Source organism: Cystoisospora suis (assembly GCF_002600585.1).
Source record: "Cystoisospora suis strain Wien I chromosome Unknown contig_1933, whole genome shotgun sequence".
NCBI lineage: Eukaryota > Apicomplexa > Conoidasida > Eucoccidiorida > Sarcocystidae > Cystoisospora > Cystoisospora suis.
This window is the reverse complement of record NW_027154733.1, coordinates 25,911-48,665: the sequence shown is the minus strand read 5'-3', so window position 1 is coordinate 48,665 and position 22,755 is coordinate 25,911. Positions and strand designations below refer to the sequence as shown.

General features: G+C 51.4%; 2 protein-coding genes across 2 annotated transcripts; one reads left to right on the top strand and one right to left on the bottom strand.

The window, feature by feature from the left end:
- Positions 1-1,390: 1,390 nt before the first annotated feature.
- Positions 1,391-3,924, top strand: CSUI_004195 (uncharacterized protein; the record flags this gene model as incomplete). The annotated part of the gene is made up of 2 exons (XM_068064388.1): positions 1,391-2,760; positions 3,106-3,924. Exons 1-2 carry the CDS (start codon positions 1,636-1,638, stop codon positions 3,922-3,924), a joined length of 1,944 nt encoding a protein of 647 aa, XP_067923638.1. The 5' UTR covers positions 1,391-1,635.
- A 5,087-nt stretch (positions 3,925-9,011) lies between these two features.
- Positions 9,012-18,705, bottom strand: CSUI_004194 (eukaryotic initiation factor gamma subunit protein). Its single transcript, XM_068064387.1, has 10 exons — positions 17,952-18,705; positions 15,957-16,309; positions 15,290-15,409; positions 14,446-14,554; positions 13,690-13,773; positions 12,776-12,900; positions 11,981-12,093; positions 10,618-10,915; positions 9,983-10,134; positions 9,012-9,376 (listed from the first exon to the last, which is right to left on the bottom strand). The coding sequence occupies exons 1-10, from the start codon at positions 18,461-18,463 to the stop codon at positions 9,275-9,277; spliced, it is 1,968 nt and encodes a 655-aa protein (XP_067923637.1). The 5' UTR covers positions 18,464-18,705; the 3' UTR covers positions 9,012-9,274.
- Between the last annotated feature and the right edge of the window lie 4,050 nt (positions 18,706-22,755).

The following is a 22,755-nucleotide window of genomic DNA, read 5'->3' as shown; positions in this document are numbered from 1 at the left end:
GCTAGGCGCAAGCTGCGCAACCGGATCGCACCATCTCCTGCACGCGGTTGCCAAGATCCGTGCTGCACCTGGGGGTTCTAATGTCAAGATTTTTCCTGTTTGGAAACCCTGCCTTTTCGCGACACGGCGGGGACTCATACCTCTAGCCGGGGAAACCAAGGATGGCTGCTGGCTCGTGGACATTTGCGGGAGCCGGACCGAAAGCTCGGGCTCTGTTGCCGCCTTACCCCAGCAGTGAACGAACAAGAGAGCTGCCTGTCAATAAAGTAAGACTCCGCCAAGCTGAACAGAGGCCGAGGACCTCTGCAGGCCCGGTATGGAGGAGCAGGCCCGCGCAGCCGCAGACAGACATTCCGATTCACCGTCGCCACTTTACCCTCAGGTCACATGGTGTGTATCGATTGTGCACACGGCTGGCTGGCGTGATGGTCTGGGGCCCCTCAAGCCCCAGTAAAAATGTGCTTGAAGAAACTCGACCGGGTATTGAGACCGTGGTCACCACGAAGCTTCCCTCAAAGCCGTGCTTTCCTCGGTACCGGCGATGCGCCTCGGAGTCCCGGTAGGAAAGGGGAGCACACTTTCTATCGCAGTACCATATCGCAAGGACGACGTAGAAAATTTGTCAAATCGTGGTTCACTTCCCCTTTTTGAATATTAGGTCTGCCGGCAAAGCTGGTTTCCCTGAACCTTCACATGTTGTAAGCCCATGCCGCTCTTACTTCTGCTGCCTGGCAAACGGCCTTTCTCTACCTGTAGCAACTTGAAAAAAGGCGCGACGCGTCGGCGAAGCTGCTATCCAGCTACTTTGTCCCTCAATCTTCTCTCAGACGCGGGCTCGAAGGACAGCCCAGCTACAACTCCGGCCACCGAAGGATGCGCGATCCGAAGAGAGAACCAAGTCTAAACTCTTGACTCGAACCTCTTCTACTGCTGCTAACGGCAGCGTCGAGGTGGTCACAGCCGTCCGGCATCAGGTTCTTCTAGCACCCGCTGTTTTTATCGCCAGCACTGTACGTAGGTTGGTTCCGAGTGCGTGTGATAGTGTCTCAAGAGAACCGCCCCGCTTTTTCTTCGTTATACTAGGTACAAGTCAATAGTGGCGCGACCCGGGAGACTCGTGTCTCTTTCTGCGAAACAGCGTCTTGCGCCAGCCACCATGTGCCCGCGCATCCATGCGTAAGCGGGTGTATTGACTCTCGATGTTTCGGACGATCCGAGGTCGCCCCTGCTCGACGACGAAACATGATCGGACCGTACGCAGACGGACGACGGAAAGGATCTCGAGGAGGCGCAAGTGAGATTTCCAGTCCGCAGGGCAGTCGAAGCAGTTCACGCGCGGTGTCTGCCAGGAAGGTTGGCCCCCGAGCGCCGTCCTCTCGAGCCGTTTCAGGACAACCACTGGTTACAGATGGCGGAGACGCGGAAAAGCCTCTCTCGTCGGACGATGACGAGGTTTCTTCTAATGCTTCGTCCTGCCTAGGCACAGCAGACGTTGCCACCATTATCAATGAGGCAAAAAAACTCGGATGGGTGGATCACGACAAGCCGGGCAAAGCCCGCGCTCCGGGTCCAGCGAGTACCGGGAGAGTAACGAACCCGACGCTCCTTGGAGAAGGTGTAGTGGACAGCACCGAAATGCCTGACACTGACAGTATGCAACAAGATGATGCGGACGTACCACAGCCAGAGGACCCATTTGATGTATCTTTTGTTCTTCCTGTCCTACTGCAAAAGCAACGGCTGATGGAAGCGGCCGCACTCTTAGAGGCCTCGGCAGAGACGGAGACATTGCTGCTGTGCAGGATCAAACAGCTTGCCGTTGAGAAGGTAATATCACAGGTGTATCCCGATGCGCAGTGGCCGGGCGAAGTCCCCCTCATGATGTGCCTCGTCAGCAGAGCGTACGCAAGAGCCGGGCTTGAAGAGCAAGCCCGGTGGCACGTGCAGGCTGCGGCTCTGTCTTTGAAGTCGATTGGTCTGGAAGCCGCAGTAAATGCCCTGGGACGCAACTTGCGACAAGTCGTACCGACTGAAAAGGCGAATGCTTTTATTTCGTCTACAAAGGATGATGCTGAAAGTTCAGCAAGCAATACCGGTCGCACGCTCAGCGCCGCGGCCGTGGCCGAGGGAGAGTCTAGCATGGGGACGGCGCGTGACTCTTGGAGACAGCAAGACAACCGGGCAAGTCTCTCAAATGATCTTCTGCTCATGGAGTTTTACTTCTCTCTGGCGGAAGCTTGTTTCGTCTCTCGAGGCTACACGCAGGCTATTGGTGCCTTCTTCAAGGCTATCAAGCACGCTGACCGGGCCATTTCGAGTCTCCGTGAGTCGATGGGGGCGGCGGGTCAAGAGCTCAAAGGAGACGCCGACAAGTCTGCACTTGTCTCAGAATCGACCTCATCACCTCGACTGCTGGGCCTGACCGCACTGGCAGTACAAAGCGTTCCTCAATCTGGCCTGAGCAAGGGCGCGCCTCTGCCGTCCTCCGCTGCACCAGCTGATGACGATCAGTTCACCAGCGGTCAGCATGGCAGCGACACAGATGTGCAGCTTAACGACCAGAACCAGGAAGTGCGGATTGCTGCCTGCAAACTCGAGCTCCGAAGAGCCGAGCTTCTGATGGGAGTTGTGGAAGCATCACTTCGAGTTAAGGAAGTGGAAGCAATCCGTCAAAGCGAAGAAGCTGTTGAGATCTTCTCGAGAATCTGTGGTGGACCCGACGATTTGCGAACTCTCCAGGCCAGGTTCCTGGCTGCAAAGGTGAGGAGGAGTCTCGCAACAATTGTTAGGTCGTAGAATGATGCCCAGACCACGACAAATGGTCAAAGACAGACTTGGCTTGCTTCGACCTCAGTCCAACATAACACGTAGTGGTCACCTCACCCCTGCTGTGAAAATCGTGCATCTAAGGCAGAGGCGGCTCTAGCAATACGCCCATCGCACGGGAGTGCTTTTAGCCGGGCGCTTGTGATCTTATACGGTTCGAGAACTGCGGCGGTCCCCTTCGGTTGTCGGCCGTACGGCTTTTGACCATACGCTTTGAGCGGACACGAGAACATGCCTCTCTCAGAAGGCGCCTTCCAAACCTTCTATCTTGGTTCGCAGATGATGCATCATGTAGGACAGGCGCCGGATGCCTACCGCCACCTGAAAGAAATCATCAGGAGTTGCGCGTGCACCGAGAGCGATGTGCCAGGAGGGATGGCATCGTGGTCCGCCTTCTCCAGTCCACGCCAGTTGGCTCCTGAGGAAGAGTCGCCGCGCGTACACGACCCTCCGTTGAGTCCGTGCACCCCAGGCGACGAAAGGATAAAGACAGAAGAAGCAACGGAGAAAGCTGGCCCAGCACAGCCCGCGTTTGATGATAGGACCACAGTCTCTGCAAGGCTGCAACGGCGGGTGGAGCTTCTCATGAATTGCTCTTTGACAATAGTAGAGCTCGTGGGCAGTCTGCCGAAAGAATCTCAGTTAGAGGCTGTAGACTTTTGCGGTTCCGTCTTCGGTGCCCTAGCGCGGCAGTCTGTAGGGAACCTACAAGAGCGCCAACGCAAACGCCTCCTCGTACTCAAGCTGCAAGAAAACAGAAGAAAAGCCAAACACAAGCAGCTAGTGAGCTCCAAGAAAACAGCAGAGAAGGCAGGCGCCGCAAAAGCTGAGGCCGTAGACGGTGGACGCGAGGAGGAAGAGGAGAGCGGTCTAGTTGATAGGATGGAAGAGTGGGGAGGAGAAGAGCGCAGGAGGGCCGCTGCGACAAGTGGAGAGGGTTTTACGGGTGCCCTGCTCACTCTCGGAAGAAAGCTGCTGGGGCTAATGCGTAGCAGAAACATGAGGCAACAAGAGAGCGAAGTGATGAGCTTACTTTTACAGTTCACGGAACTGAAGTTCGGAGAGGAGTCAGGTATGCCGGAAAGCTTGCCGTCTTGAGTCGGTAGAGCCGCTATGCCCACAGCAGAACACCCGTGGCAACTGTATGTCCTATCCGCGTAAGCGTTTAACAATGAATCGGATGAAAAGGCACGCGGAAGGCTAGCGCTTTAGAAGGGATGCGAGCCGGATCGCACGCAGTTGCTGCCTCGCCCTGGCATCATGCGATTACAAGTACTTCGCACAAATCGTTCCCATTCATATAACAGGGGTACTGCACCGCAGCCAGGCCGTGGCGCACACAAGCTTACCTGTATCAACGGCCTCCAAGAAGAGTTCGGCGCTCCTCTGCAACGTCTTTGGATAAAGTGCCTTTCCTTCCAAAGTGCTGGAATTCTTGGTAGACGATGGGTCTCAGTCCATCATACTCTCGTTGATAAGAAACTCGTGGCTCTGAAATTCTGGTGCTTTGCCCTGTCCCTCAGTCCAGTATCTCTCTCTTCTACTAGATCGAAGCGACCAGGAGGTTGCCACGGGGAACTCCATCGAAGCCCTGATCTCGGCACAGACCGCGTTCAACATCATGAGCCAGCGGTGTCTCTTCCTCGACAACAGGTAAGGAAGGGAATGATTTCAGCTGACCCAAGCATCCGCATGCGCCTTCTATGGAGACCACGATGTCGTTACTAGGAGACGCTCAGCTCTTTTCTATGTCTTTGTGACAATACACACACGCGCATATACACCTCCTCATTGGGCGTTGCAAAGGCTGTCGAGCTCACATCAGCAGCTCACCCCCATTTCAGATACAGTCCGTGCCCTTGAGAGGACTTCATGGAGTAAACGATCAGTCACTCGAATGAGCTGCACCAACTAGGCAGGTGGTGAGCCCAAGGAAAGCCGTTTAGATTGTCAAACACAGCTTCCATAGTCACTAGCCATGCCTGCAGCTGCGTCCCCATCAGTAGTATGAGTAGACTTGCTTTCCTTTTTTTCGGAACTCTGCATATCCCACCGCTATTTAGACATCTAGTTGATGTTATTCCTGGGAGAACGCGAGGTCGCAGCAAAACGTACATGCATTTTGTAGTTAGGAAAAGAAAAAACACTGTCAGCAGTCTCAGTTCAGACTGAGCATGGCGCAGTGTCCTATGTGGAAACCTAGAAAGGTCTCGCAGCCAGCACGGTAGGGACACTTCAGGGCTTGCCCCTTCACCCTCCAAGTGGAGCTTGAATAGTGTCTCCTGCTATCCACTAGTATCTCGTAATAGCCTGTACAGCAGCACGTGTATGGAGCTGCAGTGAGCAGAGCGCATGCTTCAATTCTGGATTTTACTTCAGCGAGAAGCTGCTGGCGCAGAGAGCCCAGGTCCAGATCGAAGCACTCGCGAGAGCCGCAAGGACACGGGAGAGTGTGAGAAATAGCATATCTCGGGGTAGCATTCGTGGCAGGCTCCCCTGAGTACTGCAAATCAGCCAGCCGAGGCTCCTGCTTGGTTGCGTGTCAAGCTGTCTCTCTCTAAATCTCGAACGTCGTGCTCCAATCTGCATGGGGCAGCCACGACCAGCCGACAACAAGTTCGGGCGCTGGCAGAGTTTCCTGCTTCATGCCGTCATGCCTGTCCCTTTTTCGGTCCTTACACACTGTAGTCGATGGCATGAATCTGTCTCCGCCCCCCCTCTTGTCGGAGCTTTCCAAGCGGACTCTGCCTTCGGCCGTGGACAGGCCGGCGCACTGGAAAGTTGTTTCGTGGTGCACCCTGTGAAATTTGCGACCAACTGTTGATGGTAGTCCCTACCGATGGGCAATCAGTGTGATGGTACGGGTCCAACCAGCCGCAGTAGATAGTAGAAGGGGAACCTTCATAGTCGAGCGTTCCTGCACCCCGAAGATTGCCTCTTTCCGTCATGGCAGCATCTCTGTGGAAGGTAGACCCATCCTACAGCGCAGGCAAGGGCAACCGAACAGGTTGCAAAAGTCTTGCGGGCCGAAAGCTGGCAATAATACACTCTCATTCAACGAGCCGAACGGGACAATTGTCTGGGACGCGAGTGACGGAGCATGCCGAAACGGAGTCGGCCCAGCGCCACAATGGCGTCCGTACTGAACAGGGGAGTCCAGACCAGAAACAGCCCTAGACACGTTCAGCCGTGAAGGCCCCGATGTGGAACACCCCATTTTATGCGTTGAATCAGTAGCAGGTATGGTACACGCGGGCCGCCGCTCCCTGTCTCGCAGCTAAACCAGGAACACAGTCGACTTGAAACGTGACAACGCATTTGTACCCAGGTCAGTGCCGGCGGTGCAGTGGTCACGCGCCACGCATCCGAACGAAGCGAAACCTCCCCAGGTGCTTCCGGCGAAGAGGAATACTGTCAAGGTGGCTGGTCGCGTGACCGGGCCCCTGGGCTTCACTACTTACGACAGAGATTCTTCCGCGGGCAAGACTGCCTCCGAAGCGCCTGGCCCGCGATCGGCCCGACGGCAGACACACGACCTCGAGAATGCCTTCTGAGACCTTACACATTTGCTGTCAGAGAATAATGATCGGGTGTGCGGTCAGTGCCAAGCAGGCCCGGCCAGACACGATACAGCAGACTGCCGAGTGGAGCCCTCTGACGAGTAAAAAACATGGAGGTCACTGCGAAATTAGAGACGGGGAAACTGACCAGACACGCCGCGTCAGTAGTCCAACGGTTAGGATACCTGCCTTCCAAGCAGGTGACCCGGGTTCGACTCCCGGCTGACGCACTGTTCCAGAATTGTAAGCAGTCTTCCAACTGCCTATACAACGTAGACCCTAGTGAGGGAGTATAGAATGCTACCTGACGCTTGGCCACTTTCCCCATTTCAGTAGTACGCTGAGTAGGCGACTGAGTTCGGCATTCGAGGGCCAGGTAACACGCAAAGTCGGTGACGAGAGATTATGACGTCACTGGTAGGAGAAATATCTTCCTCGCGATTACGGCACACAGGGAGTATCGTTCCATTCTACTGTCGGGATGGAGGCTCAAAACGGAGGGGGCATTTTCTGGGGTTCACGCGTCAGTAGTCCAACGGTTAGGATACCTGCCTTCCAAGCAGGTGACCCGGGTTCGACTCCCGGCTGACGCATGGTGCCATAGAATACACTCCCCCAGGATAGGAAGCGAGTCATCAGGAGGGCGTACAGAATGCTTCCCGGATCTTGGCGCTTGCTTTAGCTCACTATGTGGATATTTCGACAAGCGACAAAGCTGGAGATTGAAGAATACGCCAATATGGGGAAGCCGGTAACCTGATTCATGAGAACACTGACAAAGTACCTGTTCTCTTTCGGGGTTCTGCAGAGGGCGGAGAGTCCTATATCCCTGCGGAGAGAGTTGCTCAACGGAGGGACATTTTTCGATCCCATCGCGTCAGTAGTCCAACGGTTAGGATACCTGACCCGGGTTCGACTCCCGGCTGACGCAGAACTGTATGCAATTTGCCCCCCTCCGTAGAAAGTGTTTCTCTTGCCAAGTATATTTAGAAGCTGGGCGCTTGTTTGTCGCCCAGTGTAGTCGCCTGTCTATAAGAAACTAGATTCGACATGCACGGGGGAGTTCACAAGCCGATGGCGGTAAGAGATCGTGACGAGCGCGGCAGGACAATTCTTTCCTCGGAGCCGTTGTACACAGGTTTGAGTATCGTCTTACTGTATTGTCGAGCGTGCTCCTTAACAGAGAGGGCATTTCGCGACCCTGCCGCGTCAGTAGTCCAACGGTTAGGATACCTGCCTTCCAAGCAGGTGACCCGGGTTCGACTCCCGGCTGACGCAGTTGTTTCTGTGTACCACTAAATTGTAGTTTTGTATGGTAGCTTGCTCTTCTATGAACTTCACGTTGGCTAATGACTCCACATGAACCTACATGAACAAACAGATTCAGGGAAGCTCTGTAAGTATACAACGTCACTTGGACGACCGCTCCACCCGCCACGTTACTGGCTTGCAGCCCGGAAAAGCGTCGGTCTGTGCGAATCGGGCATTTCTGCACAGCTATGCTTCGTACGGAAGTTTGCGTTATTCAGACTGAAAGGAATCCAGTGGTGCCATGGGGGTTGAGTTCATCCTCGAGGCTTACCAAACTGACCTGGTGCCCACAGGTGTCGATCCCGGACTGGACAGGGACCGTCTTTCCTCAGTTGAAATGCGGCCGCACCTTGTCGACATTCGAAGAAGATTCGGTTACCTGTTAGGCGTCCGCAGATGCATCTGGTCTGACGGCAGAAGTGGAGCTTGTACGACAGGCTTCTCGAGCAAACCAGTTGGTCTGACCCCTGATTGCCTCCAGGATAAGGCAGATACCTAGACCGTGCCAGGGGAGGTAAATACTAGAGCACGCAATAGCGAGAAAATAGCTCAGAAACCTAGCCGGCTTAGCGTCGAGCATCCGCGCTTGCGATGGCTGCAGCGAGGGACTGCTGCGACCGAGCCAGAAGAATCCATGTTCTCCAATGCCAAAGGTGGCACGTGACTGTTTAGTGTCCCTGCTTCTTTGCTCTGCTATCTCCTCCGACGTTCTGCTACTGTCTTTTGCTGTTTCCGCCGGCTGTAGAGTTCAAAGCCTAGTCGCTTGGTGACAGCCCACAGCCCCGGGTTTGCCGCGGGCAGCCTGTAGCCCAATTCGCTGGCGCCAGCTGGCGGCAATCCAAAGTAGGGACACATCACTAGGGACCGATACAGTTGTCTGAAGTGAGAGAGAGCGAGAGCCACGGGGAAGACCGGAACAGGCTCGTCGCGGGCCTGTTCCATCCGTGAAACCGGTCCGGAGCCTCGAACGAAGCAGATATCGTGGGCGATACTAAGCCGCAAATTTTTTGTCAACAGAGAGTGTTCTCCGAATTTAGAGAAACTCCCTTGCACCAGCAAAAGTATAGCATGGCCCCCTCAACAGCGAAGATCAGTCCGTAGCCAAGCAAGACAGAATGTTGTGCCCCGCCTGGCAACGTGGTGCTACGCCGGGACCCTTCCACACGTAACCGCATGTTGTAGAGGTTTGTACTGTTTACAAAGCTGATGTACAAGAACTGACAACACTCAACTAAGCTGTTGACCTGCTTCGTTGGAGTCAGAGCGCCTTGAAGGATATGTTCAGGTCCTGTCTCGGCCGCGAGAGACACAACAAGAACTGACTACAAGCTGTACTAGAAGGAGGCCCAAGGCCGAAGAATGTAGACAAGCGCACTGCCGCCCGTCAGAAGCAACTCTCACAAAGCTTTACAGAAATGAGAAGCCTAAAAGAACGAGGTGAATGTGCGCGAATCACTGACACGGAAAGAAAGTGGAGAACACCCCATCCTGCGCTTCCGAAGAGCACCCCAACGAAGAGCTCGCTGGGCGCAGAACACTTATCTCCAGAATGATGGTGAAACCGCCCAGTCCCAACGCTAAGACGCACTCTCTGGTTGCATGCGTATCGCAGAAACGAGAAAACCGCTAACTAGAGGTAGGGAGGAGTTCATCACAGGGTGAGTCCTTCGGGGCAAAATCTGAGACCAAAAAAGAGATCAGCAACACGGAAAGAATGCTCATCATCCGCATAGCCCGAAAGGAAACAGGGAGATCTTCTGTGGGGCGACAGACTCGGGGTACCTTGTCGCCTACTGTTAGTGAGAACGATTCTTGAAGACAGCAAGAGGCATATCAACCAGTGCCGAACACAACACGTATGGAACAGTTGACATCGAATCGCGACTAAAAACCATCTGCGCGACCCGACCACCTACGAAGATTGAATGCTGCTCGCCTCCTGTTTGGTGCTGCTGCCAGAGGAAAGAAGGAAACACCCAGTTTGCCACTTATGATTCTTGCCCTCTCAGTGCATATGAAAGAGTTTCAAAAAATACAGCTTAGCTGCCTCCCGAAGGTTCCTTCTCTCTCACATCCTCTCGCTCTGAAAGGCTTTCATTAGGAGACAGCGCACCCCTCTACCCCTCCTTCTTCGGTGTGGAGACCTGCGAACTTGATTTGTGCGTGTCTCCACTACTGAACTGCGTGCAATAGTTCACAGCGAGCGAGAAAAGAAGTAGTACAGAAAACCGTAGGAGAAAAACAAGCATCTACGGGACTTACAGCAGTGTCTCCAGGGGCGACACGCAAGGTGTGAAAAGGAGATGACTACCTACCTGTTGCTCCCGTAAAAAGAATTCTTGCATTTGCACATGAACGAACTCGCGAGACCCGTTTGCCGCTGCGTGGATAGCCGACGCGACTTCCCAGTTATGACAAAAGACAACCAAGCTTCCTTCTGCGAAAGAGAAATGCAGGGATAAAAACGGTAATTACCCTTCACCGAGTACTCTTGCTTTCTCTGTCGGGTCATCACACTCGTTCACTCAGTTGTCCTCTCCTACTTTGCCACATGTCCCGGGGACCTTGACGCAACCCTGTCTGCATCGCTCGGCTTCCCTGCTTTTTCCTTGCTTGACACGTGCACTTCATCCATCTATCACACCCGCAAACTGAGACGTAAGAAGTTGTCAAGAGGACGTTCTGAAAGATAGACAAGACGACGACGTCAAGACCACCTCGCCGCCTTTCAGCCTAGATTACTCAACACATCCATACTGATATGACGGTCAGCGAAGGAAACTGCTTGCCTTCGGTGGGATATGAGTTCAGTGCAATTCTCCTAAGAGGTTCCTCCTTATGTCACACCACCTCGAATCTGGGTGTCTCTTGGGTACGCTGAACTCTTCTCGCTTCTCCTCAGTTCAGTTCGTTCGCTTACCAGGTCGAAGAAGCTTGAAAGCAAGAAGTGCCAAGCGGTGACCAAGCTGTCTCAGGAAAGGCAAGGCATCAGCGGGGGTTGTTTTGATGGCCTTCTTCAACCCAAGGACAATAATAGCGCTGTCCACCCCACCGTCATACAAATCCTCTAGCTCCGTATGAAACCGACTGACCGGGGCGCCACGACCTTCTTCTGATTGATCACCCTCACGTGATGAGGGCTCGCCACTCGCATGCGGTGTGTCGCTAGTAGGGCATTCCTTCCGCCTCTGCTGTCTCTTCATCTCCCAGCGCTCTGCCTGAGGAAACACACACCAAAGGAACAGGACCCCAGAATGAGAGTAGAAGAGGGGAAGGCATGACCTCGAAGACAGAAAGCCTCGTATGAAAGGTAATGAACGGCGAGGGCCAGCCACCATTGGCCAGTATATGAAAGAAAGCGGAACTGAACCCCATGCTGTCCTTTGAGAAAGAAAAGAAGAAGAATGCACGGGAAAACCGGTGTTCGTACGGGAGTCTTGACGTAGTGCACACAAGATGCCTGAGAGACTTGTCCACAACTGATAAGAAGTTTCTCTCATCATCGTGAAGAAAAACCCACAGCTAGTTCGCGTCGTTGCAGTTGCAGATTCCTACCACTCGTCTCTGCCATCATAAAACGTAGTGATCCGCACCCTACCGGTCCCCGACGTTCGTTCTTCGAAAAGCTTACTGTGCCCGATAAGGGTAGAACTGACACTTACATACAAGTCTCTCTCTCTCCAAGTGAGCCACAGTCGCGCTACTGAAGGCGGCCTCCTCAATACAGCAGCCTTCCCTCGTCCACACACACCCCATATATGTGACGGAACAGTCTAGCATGGAAATATCCGAAGCCATGTGCAGGAGGAGGAGATGGATCGAAGGGGTACTTCCGTGTCGAGGAGCACCCAAACATATACAAACATGAGCAAGCTGCTGAAGCCAGTAGAAGAACGAACTTAGTAAGCTTGGAGCCACGCCTTCAAGAAAGTCTATAGACGTCGATTTCACAACCTGTCAGACAGGCTTTCTCGGACGAAGAGCGACCACCCGCGTCTTTCTTTCGTTAGAAACAACTCGGTGTCGATGAGTGAAAGAAACGGGCAAGTCAATGAGTAGGAGTTCACGAACTGCGCGAGACTGCTGGGAAGCGTTTGAGACAGCGATCAACCGATGCTGTCCAGTAGTTCACAAAGTCAGAGAAGCTTTTGACGTAACTTATCAAGCCCAAATCAAGGACAGCCACCAGGTTCGCACGGCCAAAGACTGCTAATGATAGGTACATAACAATGAAAGAGACTGTTGGACATGAAGGCTAACCCTGACAATTCCGGAGAGCTCACCGCCTCAAGAGGAATGTTAAAGATAGTGTCTCGTACAGTTGCTGATAGGTTGAGCTCGGCGTTGATCTTGTCGCTGCATCCTCGATCTGTGATTCTCCACACACGGCCAGCACCTGCGAACGAGAAAGCAATAATGACACATCAGTACAGCTTGCCTCTCTGACCCACACCTATTCAGGTATATCGAACTATAACCTGCTGAGAAGCCTCGATTCTCTTGCTACATCAAGGAAAAACAAGTGCATGACACGATCAAAAAATACCTACTCGACGAAGGCATCCCTCGACAAGCCAAAGCCGTCCCAAGGCAGAGGCATCCACGGAAAAGCGGCGCATCTAGTTGATCAGAAACTGTACGAACTGTGCGGACCTCTTCATGCCTAGGAAAACCGTATCAATGTCTTCTACATGCGGCTGCGCTCTGTCGACTACTCAGTCGCCCTGATGTGATTACGCCGTGGCCCTGCCGGGGAGCTTCCGAGAGCCGAAATGCTCTTTACAGACGAGACCATAGGAATGCCGTTGATACTGCGCTGGCCAGTTGTTCTCTTCGAACAGTCACTCTCGGTGATGAATGAACTACGAGTCAGCTGATCCACTTAGTGTTTGTCTAGGAGTCCCATAACTTCTCGCACACACAGAAAGCAGACTTCTGCTGTCATAGTGGCAAACTCGGCTCTAGGGACTCGCCGTGTAATCCTACACACTAGGGCATGCACCAAGGCAAGACTGCTCCTCCCTCTGGACTAGACCTCTATCAGGAGACCTGTCCCGGCCTACTACCTTTTCCCTTACCACAGAGCCTCAGAGCGACTGCCCCGGTAACAAGGCCCATAGCATGATCAAAAACCAGGGCGCGAGAGCCTGGAGAGAGATTCGCTTGGATCAACAGCGAGCTCAGATAATCGAATCGAAGATGACTGCAATACAGACAGGTGACACAGACAACGGGACACTTTGTTCCTCTCTCTACTCTATAGAGGTAGGAAAAAGCGTCGGTGGAAAGCGGTTTCGAGACTGATCAATCAGGAATCGCTCTGGTACTCCGCGGGGGTCCATAGAGCCGGAAGAAGATATAGTAACAGGTCAAGGAGAAAAACAACAGCGGACACGGTGTCTCGCGTTCTCTCCGTGAAGCTACCAGTGGTAAAAGAGAAGGTGACTGGTGCTGCATGCGATTTTTCCCCTGGTTGTCTATCAAGTATCTGACGCCAGGCTCTGCGTTTCTCTCTTCCTGATCAGCGGAAGGTGCTGAGATAGCGAAAACACCTTCCCTGTCCGTCACAACATCTCCGTTGGATAAAAATTTCCCTTTCTCTCGAGGCAAAGAAAACACGCCCCTGCGGGTACGTTCGCTGCCGTGTAGTGACCAGCCAGTAGCCACATGCACGCGCGACAACACGAAGAGAGCCTTGGCTATAGACATATCACTACGACCCTGGAAGACAATGTACGTGCCTACGTGCATGCAATCTCCAGATATGTCAAAATTTCTGCGTTTCCGTTGTAAGTACGTGCTGAATTTGGTGGCCTGGGTGTGTGTACGAAGGCGGAGATGTAGCTGGATATGTGCGTCCGACCGATCCCCGAAGAAACTGGGGTAGTCTCCTCCTAAGACCATCTCCCAGGAAGTCCGCATGCACCAAGCACTGTACAGACAGATGAAGAAAGATTGGGCCGCCTTGTCTGTCCCCTGTGTAACTTCTTACGAGATTTTGACAGGGTCAGTGACGTAGTACGCCTCACAAACTTCTCGAACCGTCGCAGGGAGAACTGTAATGCGTTCCAAGTGTCTGAAGCAAAAGACGAGAATCAAAAGAGCTGCCAGCACTGAGACCCTTCGCCACCCATCGGCACAATGGATACAGTGGACAGCCTACTGAGTGTGCACCAGAGTTATCAAGGACTGTATGTCAAGAAAATTCATTCTATGCATCAATAGACACCAACACGCTAGTGTGGAAGGATCTTCATGATCGCCAGTCATACAGCACAAAGCTTCACAGCACCACGCTAGAGTTTATCTCCCCTGTTGGATATACTACCGGCTATAGTAAAGGTTATATCTGTCAACCAGGGTGACGCTCCAATGAATCTCTTCTCTTCGGCAGGCTCTCTTCTCTTGTACTTCTCCGACTCCAGCCACCTTAGATACATGTGTACAAGAAAGTCCTTGGCCAAGCAGTCAAACGCACGAAATGTCCCTTTTACTCTTCTGTCTAGTAAGGAGAGTTCACATCAAATCTATTGGAGAACGATGAGAGCAACGACTGCTCGGTCCCTGGATAAGATGGGGGAAGTATAGGACGAGCTTCTTTTTCTCTGATGAAGACTAAGGGACACCGTTTCTTCCAAGGACATCGAATATGAGGAGTGAAGACACCGGGAGCTATGGAGCCTGATAACCCTCCCCTTCTTAAAAAGGCCTGTGCTTTATGTTCTCACCACCTGTTCTCGCATCTCACCTCGCCATTTTCTTGCGTATGTACTTCTCTTGTGAGAACTTCGTCTTCCGCCGAAAGGAGCTACTACTAGCAACGAGAAGACCAATCAACTCCTCTCCCTTTATCCCTTCTGTCGACGCAACACACATCGCAGCTAATCATGACGGGTAAAAGATCTACAAGTCGGTGCGGCAAGCAGTTTCTCAGCCTGGCGCAATATGTGCATTCCTCCGGCAGAGACACGGTTCTGTCAAGAGCCCAAAGAGTAAGCCTTAACACGGCCAGAGACAAGGCTTCATTCTCTTTTCGTACACAAAGCATTCAAGACTTGTTGGTGCATCTCGCTATGCAGAAAAGAAGCTTGTGTCACCCTATGTATATGACGGCACCTGACGCTTCACTCAAGAACACTCTGCTATGGTAGAGTCAGAGCTTTCTTTCAAACGACACGGGCCCTGCCGGGCTAGTCTTTGTCATTTTCTGTGTCTAGGGAGAAGGGACAAGAGGCCTGTGCAAACGGGAATTAACAGAAGGTAGCAAATACATACTCTATAGAGTGTGATGAGACTAAGAGAGGGACAAGAGCATGTCTGAAGAAATGGTCTGAAACGTTGAAAAGAAGACAGATTGTATTACATAGAATGTGTATGCTGTGGAACGGTTCTACGTGTGTTCCTTTAACGAGAAAGACCTTCCTTTGATCCAAATAGATGATTCTGTGCAGAGAGAGATAGACACCCCGTTCATACGCGTACATGGAAAGAATAGCAGCAGCCTATTGTCTCAGAAAAGGATGGAGACATGCGTACTACAGACAACCCCCCCACAGGATCATATACAAAGCAACTGAGGGGGTTCGTCTTACGCGCTCGGAGACACTCGATTCGAGCAGCTGTAAGCTGCTGAGATGCGTTATCATCTAAGAGATCTCGATTGTCCGCCATGATAGCTTCTTCTCCCGAACAGAATGTCTCTTCCAAACCTCCTAGAGTGGAAAAACACACGAGAGAAGAGGATGGATGATGTAGAAATATAAAAGACAACCTTCGATCGCTTCGTTCTCTGTCCGTTGGAAGCAAGAAGATCTTCACACAAAGAAGCCTGGATAGAGGAAAGAGCTTCCATCGTTTACCTGCTGGATAGTGATACTCGCATGCTGCAAAGTTAGAGGAGAAGATCGAGAGGAACAGCGACGGTTCAGATACATCCTCTCTTTGTATACATACGATAATTGGTAAAGAGAGTGAAAGACCCACACAGCGAACAGAAGGATAGCTTCAAATCCATCCTCTCGCTACGCACAGATGACTAGAAAGACAGAAAGATCGACGCTCGGGGTTTACAGCCTTCATAGCGAATGGGCAATGAGGTCTGCGCTCCCTCTAGGCACCTGTCGACGAAGTGACTAAATCCCCTCTTGATGTATATGTTTCTCCCGATAGACTCTCGTAATGCGGGGGCCTTTGATGCTTCTTCTCTCCCTCTTGTATAAGCAATCAAATTCCGTTCAATTTACTACTGTTACTACTCACTTCTCGGCTTCTTTGTTCGCCTCAAATCTTCATGTTGTACTTCTCCAGTTTCTTCTTCCTCCTCATCATCATCCTTTTCTTCTTCCTCGTTCAGTTCTTCGCCCTCTTCTTCAGCCTGCTGGCCCCGCTGACCATGAGCCCGGTCCGTTAAGAGATCTGCAATACCTGCGCTCTCGTCTTCATCTAGAATCCAGACACCTTGACGGAGAAGAAAAGAGGAGTAGAAGGGGTGTCCTATCAACTGTTCTAAAGGGAAGTCCGAGGGAGAAGACGAAGAAGAAGAAAACCATCCAAGTTTCTGTTTCTCTCCGGTGTCTCGTCTCTTCTTCATCAGGGAAGGGGCGCAGCTGTCTCTGTAGAGAAAGAAAGACGAAAGAAGGAAAGAGAAAGATCGTAACGAGTTAGGCCAGATGTTTTTCCACCTAAACCCTGAATGCATGAAGACTGTCACAAAGACGATCATGATGAGGAATAGTTACGAATAGACACGCGAGAAGAGAAAAAAATCAAGACGTCTATGGTGAAGAACACGGAGACTGTCTTCCTTTCTATCTCTTCATAGATGTACATATATATATATATATATATATACGCACTGTTGGCTGAAACAAGAGACTGTTGCCCTCAGTCGTGCTGTGGTCGTCTCTCTTGTTGTCTCTCTCTTTTCTCTCTGTCTCTGTGTGTCTTTCTTCCTTCCAGACAAGATGCAAGTTCGAAAGGAGACTCCCGTCCCCTAAGAGGTGTCCGTACACCACCACCTTGTGCATTCCCATGTATTATGACGCAGGGGAGATAAAACGTAGCATTCAGAGAGTGAAGGGAAAGAAAGAAAGAAAAAGAAAGAGAGAAAAAGAAAGAAAGAAAGCTAAGAGAAAACTTTTAATAGCGTTTCACAGCATCCCTGAGACACGATGAAGTTGTTCTACCCGAGTTCTTCAAAACAACGTTTCGGGTGACACATACAGAAACAGATATGTCGAGCGATGCATTGAGAAATGACGTCACTATACGAAAGTGCATGCACCACCTCTCCGTTTACCACCCTGGAATGTATGTAGGTGCATGAAGGTAGAAGAACAGCATATACAGACAAGAAAAGAGAAGGAAGGTATGTAGATGCGCGAAGGTAGAAGGAGAGCATATGGAGACAAATACGAAAAAGGAAGGACAAAACTTTTTGCCGTCAGATGGAGTATGGAAGGTGTACCACGTAGAATCGAGAGAAGAACAACTTGCCGATGTCCACTTGCGTAATCTGCTCGAGTCCCAAGTATGTGTTTCGCTTTCTATCAAGTACACTAACTGAATAGCTCCCATTCTCCGTGGAAATGTCTTCAAAAAAGACGACTAGCTCCGCAAGACAGAGCGGATGAATGTGATGAGCCTCTCACGTCTTTACTCGGACCACCTTCTGTTTACGTCTCCCTAGCCTTTCTCGCTTGATAAAATCCCTGGCTCTCTCCGTATAGGTAGTACTATGTTGGTTGAATGCTTGCTGGATGGTGTGCGAGAGGTCGACACATATACAGAAATCTTCTCTAGGAGGTCCCTCCTATCAACAGTCACCGGACTGGGGGCCGTGCTATCTATCTACCTATCTACAGATACAGGAACACATGCCCTATCACGCTACTGTCACATTCACCACAATACAAGAGAAGAAGTTGTCTCTCAACCCGCCGACCGTCTGATGGGGCTTTCCGTGGCCCGGCCTTCTCTCAGATCAGAGGAGAATGACCTAGCCACTCGGCGGGGGGGAATCGAAACTCTTTAAAGAGGGAGAGAGAGATGCCAAGAACCACCCTTTGGAGAAAGAGAAAGAGCCCCTCGCAGCTCGAGTGTATAGACAGTGTAACAGGGGGGGAGCGTATGTTCAACTCGGAAGGGAGAGGGTGAAAACAAGTAAACAGAGAATGAAGCTTTTGACAAAGACTTTATACTGAGGTGGGGATATTCTCTTTGATGTCCGACTGCAAGCAAAATAAATCTCCATACTTTCGGGGCTTGTTTCCATCGGGATCGGTCGTTGTCTGCTTTTCCGCTTGCGAAGTGTCTTGCTGTCCCGGTTTGGGATTCTCTCCTGTATGGTCTGAAGGATTTAGCTTTTCTTCCTCTGGGACCCTCACTACGAATCGTCTGCCTTGTGATGTTACAAGAACGACAAACTGTCCCTCTGCTACTACCGAATCCGCATTATGCTGACGGTGTCTGCTGGGTAGACACGTCTCCCCGGGGGGGGCTGAAGCTGGCGGGGTTGGCGCTGAATCGGAGAGCTTTGAATGAGAAGACGACGACACACGGGAAGCTTGAGACAAAGAAGAGGATCTTGTTGCCTTCGGTTTGACAACCTGAAGGAAGGATGGCATGTCTTTGGAAGAGAAATAAGAAGACGATGGAGAAGGCCTACTGTTGACTGAACGACCGATGTCTCCCGATTTTGCCGCTCCCCTGGAGGCCGTGCCCGGAACAGCCGCTGCTTCATCATCGAAGAGAGGATTTGAAGTCATGATGGACAAGAGGACTTACGTATGCAGAGAAGACCTGCAAATCGTGAGGAGAAGTACAGAAGGAAGAAAGAAGAGCGAATGGATCGAGGTCTCGATTCCGCGATTCATTCGGCTCGAGCAGTCTCGTTGCTGTCGGTGGGAGGGAGCATCGAAGGAACGAAGCATCGATGGTCCCCTGAGACAAATCAAGGAATGACGATCAGTGTGACAAGCTGGCTAGCACTAGTAAACTATGTTTGAGGAACAACGGGGCTGGAGATTACCTGACAGAACACCGCCTACCTGATGAATTTGCATGCGCATGAGAAATGGAATCCGTACTGTATGATGGGAAGGGGGAGGAGCCTAACCACAGAACAGCCGATAGCTCACTGACCAGCCATACACTACAAACGAAGTTTTCCTGACAAGATCATCTAGAGGACAACGCACAGCCTCTTTCTTTTTTATTAACGCCCCCTGTAGCAATCGTACATTAGGGGCCAGAAGGGTGACACGAATTTCGTCCTCTGCCGCATCTCCGCGAGATCTTTGACCAAGCGCAACTTGTGGTTGGATGAATCTCCCGGTGGCCCACAATACACAGTCGAAACGCATCTCGGTGCTTGAACTGATTGTTCTTTTGAAGTGGTCCCCCTTGGTTTGAATTCACCTCGCTTCTTACATTAAGACGATCGTTCTTCCTTAGCCTTATGTTTCATCGCGAAAGAACACAAGGTGTCCATACATCTGCACCGGCATGCAGGCGAGTAGCCCGCAGCTCTCCACCTCTGTTGTATCCTATCTTCGTCTGTGGGGCTGCCGTACTCTACTGCTGTTTGATCACATTGTTGATTACAGTGGTTTACTTTCATGTTGTACCCCACTGGCAAAGGGCCGCCGCCTGTACGTCCATCTATTCTGTGGATATGGGGAAGACAACCCGTGCGAGGTGACTCCTCACAACACTATGCAAATGAGAAAACGACCGAACCGATCGCCACCTCCGGGCGACCGACCCATCATTTCGACTGTACCTCTTTCCCCTTCTCTGGTCGCGAGTGATGAAGAAACCCGCCTTTTTTTCTCATTTTTGAAAAGGATCCTCTCACCCAAGGGCGGGTGATCTTCCAGAGGAGGAGTCATCATTCCCCCGTTCGCTGCCGTAGAGTGAGTGATCCGATGATCCCCTGCTGTTCAACTCCCGCGACCCACCCGAGAGACCCAGCTTTCTTTCTCTTGACGTTTGCTGTATTGTTTGTAAGAGAAATGGCTTTGTGTGTCTGCGTGTCTCTCCTATTCCGAACATCCCTCGTTCACAAAAAGGCAGCAGGGAGTTCCCAACTCTTGTTGCAGAGTGCGTACTGTTTTCTCGACTAACGAAGTCCCTGTCTGTTCTGCTTAGGCTTCATTAGCAGTATGGATGGGCCCTTCCGGCCTTCATTGGCAATATGAATCGGCCCTTTCGGCCTTCACTAGCAGTATGGTTGGGCCCTTTCGGCCTTCACTAGCAATATGGATGAGCCCTTCCGGTTTTCATTAGCAGTATAGTCCTTTCCGGCAGATGGTGGTGGTGGTCAGCGGCACCATCGCCGTATGGAAGGTGTGCGGGTCGTCAGTACAAAGAGAAGGAGTTCCGTCGCAGTATAAACAGACGCACAGAAAAGACCAGATATACACGCATACATCTCCCCTGAATGAGTTCTAGCTGAACACATGGCTGGAGTATGCACATGCGACTAAGATCTTTTATTACAAAAGACAAACACCTTCTCAATACTGTTACAAACAGCAGGACTTGACTCAATGCAAGCCCCATTCATTCGTTTCCTGTCGTCCGTCTCCGACTTGAGCCCCCCCCCCCGCTCCTGCCACGCTCGTAGCAGCAGTTGTACTACTAGAGCAAGGAATCACTCTCACTCTATGTAGTTGGCCTTAAGAGCTTGTGCACAAAGAAGACAAACGAAAGAGCAAATAGAAGAGCTCCTGCTAAGCCCACCGAGACTAAAAACAATTCTTAACGACTTACATGAAAATGACATTCTCACCTGAAAAATGAAGGCCAAGGCATGAGTCTGGCTCACGACACACCAGGCCGACTATATGCCTGATGTATGTATGCATGTATGTATATCTACGTTTGGATATGTGTATGAATGTATACATTGGTTTGAATATGTGTGTATGTTGTATAGGAAAGCTAGATGTATCTATGAACATTTTCTGTATATGAACATAGTGCACCTCCTGAACCCGCGACACATGACACATTTGATCTGCCCGAGACTATTGTCTTCCTTTGCGCATCCTCCTCTTCACGAAGGAGGCAAAAGAAAGAAACACAGACAGCTCCGATTGTCCAGAAGCCTCTGAGTGGTGACCTGACTACGCTCAGAGTAAAAACGATAAAACAGGCTTCTTCTCCTCTTAGCCTTTCGTCCTACAGACGATGTCCGTGGCTTCACCCATCCGGCCCCCCCTGGTGTACGAGCGGCAAGAAGTGATGAATGAAGGCTAGATCGATTCAAAGACCAACCAACGAATACGAGTGAGACTTCTCGTAACTGAGAAAGAAGAAACTTGATGAGACGCTTCTCCTCCTATTGTGGTGGTCATTTCTCATTACGTGAATGCGACTTGGGAGAAATGAAGTGCATGCACCCACCCTACTACTCGAGCAGGCCGCTCTTTCGTCAAGGCCCACCCTCAAAATTCATCCTACCACGGCTGCCTAGTATTGAAGGGGATTCTCGCCCCGAGACGAGAACATCATCATGACTGCGATCAAAAGAAAAGAAAGCAGAAAAATTCTCTATGCTTTCGAGAAGCTAAGAGAAGTAAGAGACACGCTTGGATAATGCCTGCGCTGGCTACGCGAAAGACCTGGTTTGCTTGGCCGACTCGACCGTCCCCTCATCATACCTCTAGATACAGTTGGGATCTATTGGACTCGGCCTCTCCTTTTGTAAGCCTCGTAATTAAAAAGAAGCCCCGTCATCCGTCAATCACATATCACCTCTAACACATACATGATACGCTCGTTTTTTTTTTCTCACACTCACGAGTTCCAGTAAATTATTTCGAATAGACTATACCCCTTCCTCCCCGCACGGCAGAGTGACCCGTACTGATGGTTCTTATCGACGCCCCCCCCGTCAACCTGGAAGGGGAAAGCAACTTGGTAGCTAGCTAGTATCTGTTTACCGTAGCCAGAAGAGAACCATTCCCTTGATTCTTCGTCTTGGTCAGTTTGAGTTGCGTAGTAAGAAGGATTCTCTTCTATACTGGTAAAGGTGGTGCTTGTCGTTGTCGTCTTGTGTTTATTCCCGGGTGGAGACACCAGAACTGCCGTCTTTCTGCTGCCCTTACTACTGCTGCGACTGCTCCCGTTGAAGACTGTTTTCTAGGCATTCCAAGACCACGTAGAGATGCTTCAGCACCTCACGGTAACGAAAGAACGCTGGGCCCCACACCTGACTGTCAAACGCTGCACCGACCAAGCTCCCCCAAGCGCCAGAATACCCCCGTCTAGCGGCGCGTAACTCTTCGTACAAGTCCCCCAGTGAGGAAGTAGAGAATCGGCGTCGATATCCGTCTAAGTTCCTCCGCTGGTCATCACCGGTTCTGATCACAGGGTGTTCGAGAACCCTTTGGACTTTCATACGAAGCGAACGGACTGCTGCAAGGTCTGACCACGGCCCGACACCTGCAAATGAAGAAGAAGAAAGGAATACTCAGTGGGTCAGCAAACAGTCTGCTCATTCATCATCTTCTCTAGTAATTGTCGCAACAGACCGAGGCACGTTTTCATAAGATCGCCGAAGCATCATCCATCATGCAACAGCCGCCCCCCTAGGTGGTGTTCGTTATTTCACAGTCCAGGCAGACAACATGATGTGAGCGAAGGGGATTCGAGCAGGGAGGCCCCCCCCACAGAGAGTTCTAGTCTAGATGAGGGAATGACTCTGGTCCGGCGGGTGTTTGGTGGGGCTCGCAACATCGTAGACAGCGTAGCCAAGAAGAGAACAGTTCTTTCTCGAAGGAGAAAGCGGTTTAAGCTTCAGGGGCTGAATATTTGTTCGCCGACGAAACTTTGTTAAGGCAACGGTGGTCTCCACAGGAAAAACGCTTCCTCAGGATTCTTTCCGTCACTCGTCAACCCTTGCCTTTCTGGACAGCTATAATCCTGCGTATGAAGTGGCGTAGGGATATGCCGCGGCAGACACTGAATACAAGAAAGCCTTTTCAATCCTGTCTAAAGCAAGAAATGGATTCACATGTGTTGTGCGCCCAAGCTCGAAGTCCCAACACAG